Source organism: Stigmatopora argus, chromosome 12 (assembly GCF_051989625.1).
Source record: "Stigmatopora argus isolate UIUO_Sarg chromosome 12, RoL_Sarg_1.0, whole genome shotgun sequence".
Classification (NCBI taxonomy): domain Eukaryota; kingdom Metazoa; phylum Chordata; class Actinopteri; order Syngnathiformes; family Syngnathidae; genus Stigmatopora; species Stigmatopora argus.
In genome coordinates this window covers 11,294,453-11,305,473 of record NC_135398.1, presented here as the reverse complement: position 1 = coordinate 11,305,473, position 11,021 = coordinate 11,294,453, and the positions used below count along the sequence as shown (strand labels likewise).

The following is an 11,021-nucleotide window of genomic DNA, read 5'->3' as shown; positions in this document are numbered from 1 at the left end:
ATGATAAGCGCTGGTAGAAATGTTGTCTTAGGTGTCGTGTCCAATGCATTTGAACAGTGTTGGAAATGAAAAAAAAAAATTTAATGGCAGTCATCACTTATGACTTGCATGAAATCTATTTGAATTTGGACTTGGGGTGATTTGCCATCCAGTATTATAGTGTTTCCAAATATTTTCAGAGTGATGGTCCATTCCAGAACATTTTAAATAAATATAGTATTGGAAAACAGATGCATGTATACTTGATACCTAGTTTCTTTTTTCTTGTGAACCCTCAATCTCAGAACCTTGAGGCGGATGTGCAAACCACTGGTGTGTGTCCAGAGCGAGCAATGATGATGTTGCTCACACCGGTACTCAGTGTGCTCAGGCAGGTTGTCTTTCTGCCCAGACAAACAAAAAATTAGAGGGAACATTGGTCCTGGGTTCAAATCCAGGCCGGTCCATCTGTGTAGAGTTTGAATGTTCTTCCTGGGTGGGTAAATGTGGTGTATCATATCTTACAGTCCCTTTTTTCTGGATGTAGAGTTAACGTAAGTCTGCCTTTATACATTTTAATTATCATATGGTAGAAAACTTTAAATCTCACGGCATGTTTTCAAGTAAGCAACAGGGTTTCAATACCCTTTGGCTAAAATTAAACCTTCATTCATTCTACCTTTGGGATAGTCTAAAACATTTGACCATATTTCCATTAGATTGCAAAATGGGCTGTTAAATTGTCCTCATTTGTCCTGTATGTGCTCATTTGTTGTGCAAATATGCACACCCAGTTGGGAAACCTAAACAAACTGACTTTATCACCCCCAACACCAACCCTCTTTCCCTCTCAGTTTTGTAACTATAAAAGAGCACAGTGACTGACTGCAGCTCACTCTGCTGAAGCGGTCATCATCCACAATGAGGCTTCTGTTGTCGCTGCTGCTCCTCAGCTACTTGGGTAAATGACAAAAGATTACAATACATTTTTTTTACTACACTAAGACAATTTACAGCTTTAGGCTGACTTATTAGTCATTTCTTTTCCATTTGTCCAAGGACTGAAAGCTCATGAGAAAATGTTGTATTTAGTCAGTCACCCTTTAGAACGATTGTCTTAATATGTTTCTGATTTGAATAACTTTGGCCTATCTGTAATATTTCTTGTAAATCAAAAGGTGTTTGTAGAACTCTTTCAGCTGTCAAAAATGTATTGTTAACACCAACAATGTGAAAAACATAGTCTTGAACTGTCCATGCTGAAATGTCATCTTTTTCTTTAGCTGCTGCGGTTTTGCCGGCCCCCACAAAATCTGTGAGGTGGTGTGTCAAGTCCGAGAAAGAGTTCAGTAAGTGCTCGGACCTGGCTACCAAGGCACCGGTCTTCTCCTGCGTGAAAAAACCCAATTATTTGGCCTGCATTGAAGCCATTACAGTAAGGAGTGTGACCCCCCACTTTTTTACCAATGGGGTTAAAGTTTATTTTTGGGGGAGAAAAATACCACTGAGTTTATTAGAAGAAGTGGCCAAATGTCAGCTTGATTCAACTTGTTACTGTTTTTTTTGCGAACAGGCGGGTGACGCAGATGCAATTACATTAGATGGAGGAGATATATACAAAGCTGGACTGAATAACTACAATCTCCATCCCATCATTGCAGAGCAATACAACTGTAAGTCAATTCTGTCAATATAAGTCAGTCTAGCCATTCTGAACATTGTGTAGCTCCAAATCAACCACTTGACTGATTTTTGTAATGTTGTTGCAGAGCAGAATGTCGGTCCCCCACCCGAGTAACAAATTCTTGTACAATCTGCTCAGTATCAGACGGCTGCAGCTACGCCGTGGCTGTGGTTAAGAAGGGCACCAATTTCGGCATCAAAAACCTGTATCAGAAGAGGTCCTGTCATACTGGTTTGGGAAAATCCGCCGGCTGGAACATGCCAATTGGAACGCTCCTCAAGATGGGCTTATTGCAGTGGGAAGGCATCGATGACTCGACTATTGAGGATGGTGAGTCCTTTCTGTTAATGTGAAGTCTGAATGGAGCTAATTTGGGATCTTATTTTTTGTAGCCGTGGCTAAGTTCTTCTCGTCCAGCTGTGTCCCCGGAGCAGCGAGGGAATCCCCACTATGTAAAAACTGCAAGGAAGACTGCTCACAGTCTCATGATGAGCCTTACTATGACTACGATGGCGCGTTCCGGTGAGTATTGCAGTTAGTTTTTACAGGAGACAAACTTTGCTTTCTGAATTTTCATCAGCTCAAAATGTGGCTGTTGACAAAAACTATGTCTAGGTGCCTGAGAGAAGACGCTGGTGATGTAGCATTTGTCAATCATCTTACTGTACCAGGTGCGTTCCTTCAATCTTTTTTTTATCTCGGCAGCCAGGGAACACAGCAAATGCTTTTTTGCTCGTCAATGCTTTGCGGTGGAAGTATTCAATTGGTTGGAACATCTTAGTGTGTTTTAACTTTGTAGAATGGCAGAGTTGGGACAAGGGATGCATCCCCGGCTCCCCATTTGAGTTTGATTTATTTTTAATAAGGGACAACACATATTAATGAACATATTCATGTTAATGAATGTGCACATGAAAATATGTAAGATTGTAGCCGAGGGCTAATTTCCCTCTTTTGTCCCTTGTGCAGGTTCAACATAAACGATGACACACACACACACACACACACACACACAACACACGTAGTACTGTTACTACGGTCGCGCCGCGTAGTCGTGGCGCGATCGGGAATGGATTAGGACCAAGGAGCGGGAAGCAGGAGGGGAATCGAGGCAGTTTGCTTCAAAAAACATCTTTAATAAATCAACTGGGATCTACAAATCAACAATGGCTTGGAATCAAAAACAGCAGCATGCTGGGCGCATGCAGGAACAGAAGTAATGATCCGACAATGGTACTAGGACTCATTGATCCTTAAATACCTAAACAGGAAGCACTCAGCAGATTGACCGCAGCTGCTCTCTCTGACGGCACGTCAGGAGGGACAAACAGGCCGCTCCTGACAAGTACAGTTCTGGACAGCGTTGTGATCACAATTTTGTTCGTCTAACAGCCAGGCTTTAAGATGATTGGCGAAGAGGTTCAGAGACAGGAGTTCATGTATGTTAATTGGTATTGAGTTCCAGGTATGTGCGGCACGGACAGAGAAGGTGCTTTGGCTGAATGCACTCTTTTTGAAGGGAACTAAACAGTCATCTCTAGAGCCAGCTCTTGTTGACATGTTGGATTTTTTTTGTACAAAATCTTGCAGTGGAGGAGGAGCTATGTGATGGAATATTTTTTGAACAGCATTGTCCCAGTTGAGGCATTTGTGTTTTGTTTTTTTTTGCACCTTGCATCCATGACTTTACCCTTTTGCGTTTTCTAATTCCTTGCAGACAACGAGAAGGAAAACTATGAGCTTCTGTGCAAAGACAACACCAGAAAGCCCATTAACGACTACGAAAAATGCCACTTGGCTAGAGTACCTGCTCATGCAGTGGTCACCCGCCAAGACAACACCCTCGCCAATCTGATCTGGGACATCCTCATGGGAGTGCAGATGAGTTCAGAAGTCTGTGGCCTATTGTTACCCAATAAGCTATAAAATCCATGGCCCTCCACAAAATCTGCAGTTGATATGCTTCTCTTAATTTTTCCCCTGCCTCAATTTACAGGGCTTTGACCTTTTCTCCTCAAAAGCCTATGCACCAGCCAAGAATTTGATGTTTAATGACCCCACTAAAAAGCTGGTCCGACTTCCTTCCAACACAAAGTCCTTCCTGTATCTGGGTGCCGAGTACATGGGCATCGTGCGTTCCTTGAACAAAGGTAATAACTCAACGTCTGAATCCAGATGAACGTTGTCGTACATTTCATTTGAACTTTTATCCAGAGGGCGCAACAACCAAACCAAACGCCGTCACATGGTGTGCTGTGGGCAAGAAGGAGAAGGATAAATGTGATGAATGGAGCCTCACCATTGCCGAGGAGAAAAATACAATTCTGTGCGAGATGGCCCCCTCTGTCGAAGAGTGCCTTCAGAAGATTATGGTGAGATAATATGTGTATTTTAATGGCTCTTTCCCCTTTTCATGAAACTAAATACAGTTTTAAAAAGTATGTGACTTTTTCCTTTGCTAATTAAAGATTTTTCTTTAGACATTTTGCTCAGTTAAACAAAAATTCAAATGCACGATCAAGTCAATATGCTATTTTATTCCCATTTATAAAAATTCAAATATACTTTGTATTAAAAACAAGAATATTTGCGACTAAGAGGGTAAAAGAAATTGGACAATTTTTGTCAACAATGCCGCTAAACAAATGATTAATTCAAATGAGTGGTTCATCAATATGTTTCCTAATGTTGGCAGTCATAATTAGCCCACCTAAAGGAAATGATAAACCTATGCATTACTTAACTTAACTTAACCTACGCATTACTTTGACTCAACTTTCGTTAAACATGGCTAAAAACTAAACTAATATTTATCTTACCTGGGTCATAAACAAACGTTATATCTTAAAATCCTTCCATTAGGGATGCTAGTCGGTGGCTTTTAACAATGCCCATACCAGATCTACATCAAAAACATATTTTAAATATTTATAAAATGGGCTACTTAATCCACAAAGCTCTCTGACCTAACTGGTTAAAACAGGAGTTTATTTGTTATTAATAATTAATCAATAAATAAGTAATAAATAAATAAGTAGTCAACATAATACGTAGTCAACACGAATAAGTGGTCACACAAATTAGGAGTCAGGCACAAAGAGTGACTAAAGTGGTTAGCATCCTTTGGAGTTTTAGTGCAAGATAAGTTCACAATATACAGATTTCTGAACAATAATATAGGAGAAAAACGATATATCGTGCATAAGTTTTAGAGCTTTTGAGTCCAGCTTATGAAAAATTTGTCTCAAAAGCATTTATTACTTCCTATATAAAGCTCAAATCCATGGTTGGACTACCACGTCACATATATGCAACACAAATCTAACTTCTGGCATAAGACAAGTTTTACAGTGCTGTGCCTGTTGTTTTACAACAACATTATGTTTTTGTCTACTTTAATTTAAGAGCAAAGAGGCAGATGCAATGGCAGTGGATGGAGGAGAGGTATATGTCGCCGGCAAATGCGGTCTAGTTCCGGCCATGGTGGAACAATATGATAAAGGTGCAGTTCTAGTTTGGATTGATATTTTGACAAATGATTTACTTTGGTTACATCTGTGCTATTTCTTCAACAGATAAGTGCAGTATACCTGGAGGTAAATACTAGTTTTCTCATACTGGTTGCAAACCATTTACAGGGCATCATATATAGACAAGCTTCATATTTTTTTCAATGGGGACAGACAGGTACCTGATTTGAGGCATTCTTGATTGATAAAATCATTGTGTGTTGTGTAGCCTCAGCTTCCTCGTACTACGCTGTCGCCGTGGTCAGGAAGGGTTCCGGAGTGACCTGGGCCAACTTGCGGGGGAAGAAGTCCTGCCACACAGGTTATGGCAAAAATGCCGGCTGGAATATTCCCATGGGTAAAATCCATAATCAAACTGGTGACTGTGACTTCGGTAAGTACACCCATGTTTGTGGGGGGAAAAAACATCATATGGGGAAGGGAGTAAAACCCCATGTTTCATGCGCCATTTCCATAGCCAATTTCTTCAGCGGTGGCTGTGCCCCAGGATCACCGGAAGGCTCAGTCTTCTGCTCTCAGTGCAGGGGAAATGGCCAAACTGTGAACAACTATTTCAAGTGCAAACCCAGTGCAGGGGAGCTGTACTACGGATGCGCCGGAGCCTTCAGGTAAAGTCTTAAGAATAATGGAGATTCAATTTTTCTGGGTTCTTTCTTCTTCAGGGAGTTCCCGGGTTATGCTGGTGGTGACCACTGTTCCCTCTAAGCTGCGCGCGTGCGCAATTGCGCACTACTCTCGTCTTCTCTGCGCAGGAGAAATCCTATGGCGCGCAGTAAAAAAAAAAAAAACGGATTTTTTTTTTTTTTTTTTTTTTTTTTTTTTTTTTTTTTTACCCCTTTCTTCATGATGGGCTCGGTTCTAATGTCCAAAGAGCTCCAGTATTTGTATTTAATCATTAAACGCTGTTTTCGGCTGGATTTGACCGAATTTGAGAGCATTTTGAGCCGTTTGGCGAATGGACGTATATAGACGTTTTTTTGCCTCCATCGCGATATCATCACGACATTTTACCAAGGAATTCACTTCCCTGGGCTCGGTTCTAATGTCCAAAGAGCTCCAGTATTTGTATTTAATCATCATTAAATGCTGTTTTAGGATGGATTTGACCCGATTGCTGTCATTTTACGGCTCGGTTCTGCTACATCTGCCCGCCCAAGAGTGCCTTATCCCGGGCTGCCATTGATGGTAGACTAACATTGATTTTTACTATAATTTGGACAACACCGGCGGCGGGCCGGATTAAAAATCCTAACGGGCCGTATATGGCCCGCGGGCCGAGGTTGAAAAACTTGTACACACACGATCCGGGGGCGGGGCGAGCGCGCGAATCCCGTTTCGGCGAAACCTCCGTTCGGCCGAATGAACGTTCGGCGGAACGTCCATTCGGCGACCTGCCCGTCTGTCAAACGTCCGTCGGCGAAACGTCTTTAGGCGAATCATCCGAGTACCGATGATGTCGCTCACACTGGTACTCAGTGCGCTCAGGGAGGTTGACTTTCTGCTCAGACCAACGAAAAATTAGAGGGAACATTGGTGGTGACTTCAATTTTACAGTTGAAGTCAAAATTTGGTTCAGTACTTCATTAAAAGTAAAATAAGATGATGTATTTTCCTTTATTGCTAAGTGTTGGGGGCTTTTGATTGCTACCAAAAGCACAGAACATGATCGTGATGCTGGCTCGTCCACCCTTCCTCTCTCATACCAGTCAGACACCTGGTGCATTTAGCGACACCCCCACCCCCAAAATGCCACATTCAACACATTAATGTCACAACATAAAGCATGCATGCAAACCCATTTGTTACATTACTGTCCCAATTTTTAAATGAAGTAAACCGTAAGTTATTTGATTTTGACGGTCTGTCTGAATACAATGGCATTTTCATGCAATTGTTAACTTTGGTCTGAAGGCAGCAAATCCATACAAAGGTGTGTTGGTATTGTGGCCATTGAAATGTCCAATCGTGACTGGCTAGCTCGCCCCAACCATTCCTGTGTCTATATTGTTCCTATATTATGACCTTTTCATGAATACATTTTTTCACCTCATTGTGTGTTCTTTGGATGGTGCGGCTAATAGTCCAAAAAATACGGTATGCTACCCTTTAGATAGGAGCTGGTGTGCTCTTTTTTTCAGATGTCTTGCTGAACATGCTGGGGACGTTGCCTTCATCAAAGACTCAATTGTTGCAGAAAATACCGATGGTAAAGACACTCAGCCCTCAAAATCACCAGTGCCACAGCTTTTCATTGATGATCTCTCCCAGGAAATGGCCTGGAATGGGCCAGAGATCTTCGGAGCAGTGACTACGAGCTGATTTGTCCTGAACAACGCGGTTCAGTGCCGATCACGGAGTTTAAATCTTGTTACCTTGGGATCAGTCCAGCGAACGCGGTGGTAACCCGTCCAGAGACTCGTGACGTTGTTGTCAGTTTTCTCCAGGAACAGCAGGTAGTGAATACATCTGGCGCTTGCCTTACAACAGGCTGACTTATGGTTTAGCTACTTCATTCGAATTTTTACTACGGCTGGGTTTTCATTTCTAGGCCAGGTTCGGCATTGATGGCAGCGATCCCTTTTTCGCAATGTTCGAGTCCATGTCTGAAAAGAACCTTCTCTTCAAAGACTCCACCAAATGTCTCCAGGAGGTACCGAAAGGAACCGACTTTAAGGGCTATTTGAAACCAGATTGTATGGGCACCATCTCCTCACTGAGACAATGCACCAACACAATTCCAGGTTTGGAGGCTTTTATTGGTCTTAAAACACCTTGAAAGCATTTGTCTTATGCTAGAAAAAAATTAAAAATGTCTCTCCTTGCAGATCTGGAGAGACTTTGCACACCCCACAGCTGCCAGTATAGGCACTAGATGGCTCCAAGTTGTTTTCTACCAGTCATGCTGACAGCTCTATTTAGTATGTTCATTCTAATTTCAACATGTATCTCTACTTAAACTCTTACCATTGTCTCCTTTCAAATAAAGCCTTTTTAATGACATACTGAGTGAGTCTTACATTGAACCCTTGGATGAATATTTTGGTGGTTGCATTTTGATTAGATAGCTGTTTGTAAATAAAACATCCATATTTACTTTTGCTACATTCATAAAAAAGGCTTCATATCCACTTGTACCTGTCAAGAAGATAAGCGCTGGTAGAAATGTTGTCTTAGGTGTCCAATGCATTTGAACATTGTTGGAAATGGAAAAAAAATCTTTAATGGCAGTCATCACTTATGACTTGCATGAAATCTATTTGAATTTGGACTTGGGGTGATTTGCCATCCAGTTGGTGTTTCCAAATATTTTCTGAGTGATGGTCTATTCCAGAACCTTTTAAATAAATATAGTATTGGAAAACAGATGCATGTACTTCATACCTAGTTTCTTTTTTTCTAGTGAACCCTCAATCTGAGAACCTTGATGTGGATGTGCAAACCACTTGATCACTGTGCCTCTCTATTCATATTATACATTAGATGTAATGTATTGGGCGGCCTGGCGGATGAGTAGTTAGCGCGTTGGCCTCAAAGCTCTGGGGTACTGGGTTCAAATCCAGGCTGGTCCATCTGTGTAGAGTTTGAATGTTCTTCCTGGGCCTGCGAGGGTTTCCTCCAGGTACTCCGGTTTCCTCCCACATTCCAAAAACTTTCATGGTTGGCTGATTGGATTGGATTAGATTGGATTGGATAACTTTAGACAGTACAGTCGCAAAGGCCACAGAACAACAAAGCAAAAGCACAAAGTAAAAAGCAAATCAAAGTAAACAAAAGCAAGACACTCTAAATTCTCCCTCGAACAACCATTTCTCCTGACACCCCCATTTAGCATTTTTTCTCTGATTTCAACATGTACTACTTAAACCAGTTGTCTCAAACCGATTCCGCCGAGGGCCGCAGTGGGTCCTGGTTTTTGTTCCAACCGATCCAGTGCCGACATTTTAACCAATCAGGTGTCTTCTAAAATAAGTAGCACCTGGCTGCAATCAACTGATTACACTTGCAAAAGGTATCCTCTTGTTGAGTTGGAATAAAAAACAATGGTGACGTAAGGGTTTAAGTCTTAAACCCTTACGTCACCATTGATTTTCAAATAAAGCCTTTTTATTAAATGACATTGAGTGAGTCTTGCCCTGAATCCTGGGGTTGGTTCGACTAATAGCTCTATATGAGAAAATGTGACAAGGGCTGGGGGTGGGGGGATAACAACATTTGTCTAATGAACAGTATTATTACTGAAATATGTTAATTAGTGCCGGGGGCCATTTTTTCATTCAGTGCACATAAACAGTTCATATCCTACTGAAACATTTTCACATGAATATGAGTTTGCCTGGTCTGACCAGCATCAGGACTCTGAACTTGCGGTAGCACAAAACACAATCCCTTCTGTGTAATAACTTCGGGGTGAGGTAACATGAAGGACGTTGGGCGGTGATCTGCCTCCTACTGGCTGACTGAAGGTAAGTGAGGAGACAGTGGGAGGTAAGTGATCCATGTTTTTTTTTTGTTGGCATCTGCGAGGCAAACTTTTTCTGCAGTCGCCGGGATTTGGTTGCGCTCGAGGGGTAATGCGATGTATCCAGCACGGCAGAATGCCAACGAGTCTGAAATTATCACTTATTTTGGCCTTTTGCCGGGAAAGCGCACCTTATGGAGAAGCACTACCAATTTTGTCATACGCAGATCTGGGTATGATGACAATTAGGCTTTTGTCGAGTCAATGTTGATGACAAAGCCTATGTCCGATTATAAATATATATATATATATATATATATATATATATATATATATATATATATATATATATATATATATATATATTATATTTATTATATCCACTCCACGATCAAAGCAGAAACACAACTAACTAATAATTGCTTGAGCGCTCTTCCCCTATCTTCAGCACAAAGTCCAAGGTATGAACTGCAAGTTCAATGACACGACCCCAAAACTGGTCATTGCACTGCCATCCAGTATCCTGGTGCCAAGTGAACTCATGAACAGTCATGCATTAAAAAAATGAAGTACTCAGACATCCAATATAAAACCACCATTTAGGTAGGTTGTTCTATGCAAACTTAGCCAAATAGTGTTGCTTCCTGATCATCCACCATGAAGCAATTCCTCCTGTCACTTGTGCTCCACACGCTACTCCTGCTAAGTTCCTTGGGTAAACAAGAAGATTCAACGTAATCGCACATTTCATCCAGTAAGTAGTGGGTAAAAAGAACGTACGAATGGATATTTTTTGTTTTGTCTTCTGCAGCTGCTGTGTCATCAGATCCCTCGGAAAAGGTGATATGGTGTACCATATCGTAGCCAGAACACATAAAGTGCCATTCCTTGGCCACCATTGCACCTGTATTCTCCTGTGTGACACATTCAAGTCCTTTGGATTGCATCCAGGCTATTCATGTGAGCTTGCTGGGGTTTTTTTTCATTCAAAATTTCTTGTAAAGTGGCAGCATAGCATACTACTGGTTATCACTACTACCTGACCATCAGAGGTCTCCACATATCTTAATATCAAATAGAAAACAAAATTATTTGGAATTCAATGAAGACTAATGTGTTCCTGCCAAATATCACTGTTTTGCACTATTCCTTCATTTTTCATTGCACCGAGAGCAGGTGGGTGAAGCGGATGCGGTCACATTAGATGCCGCAGACATCTACTTGGCTGAACTGGAGAACTTCAACCTTATTCCCATAATTGCAGAGGAGTATGGTCCACGTAAGAAGGCGGTTGAGTGGTTAGGGCGTCGGACTCACAGTGGGGGACCTGGGTTCAAATCCAGGTTGATCCACCTGTGTGGAGTATGCA

The 11,021-nt window shown here is 41.6% G+C and overlaps 1 protein-coding gene across 1 annotated transcript; it reads left to right on the top strand.

Moving 5' to 3' along the window:
* Nucleotides 1-864: 864 nt before the first annotated feature.
* On the top strand, nt 865-8,193 carry LOC144085392 (serotransferrin-like). Its single transcript, XM_077614606.1, has 17 exons — nt 865-940; nt 1,263-1,414; nt 1,553-1,652; nt 1,802-1,993; nt 2,056-2,185; nt 2,279-2,334; nt 3,381-3,556; nt 3,660-3,813; nt 3,878-4,035; nt 5,069-5,165; nt 5,239-5,259; nt 5,402-5,566; nt 5,651-5,801; nt 7,332-7,399; nt 7,462-7,646; nt 7,742-7,934; nt 8,019-8,193. Exons 1-17 carry the CDS (start codon nt 901-903, stop codon nt 8,063-8,065), a joined length of 2,085 nt encoding a protein of 694 aa, XP_077470732.1. The 5' UTR covers nt 865-900; the 3' UTR covers nt 8,066-8,193.
* The last annotated feature ends 2,828 nt before the right edge of the window (nt 8,194-11,021 follow it).

Coding starts and splice junctions, on each gene's coding strand:
- LOC144085392 (XM_077614606.1), top strand. CDS start 901: ATGAGGCTTCTGTTGTCGCTGCTGCTCCTCAGCTACTTGG. Junction 2,186..2,278: donor GACTACGATGGCGCGTTCCG/GTGAGTATTGCA, acceptor AACTATGTCTAG/GTGCCTGAGAGAAGACGCTG. Junction 7,647..7,741: donor GTTTTCTCCAGGAACAGCAG/GTAGTGAATACA, acceptor TTTCATTTCTAG/GCCAGGTTCGGCATTGATGG.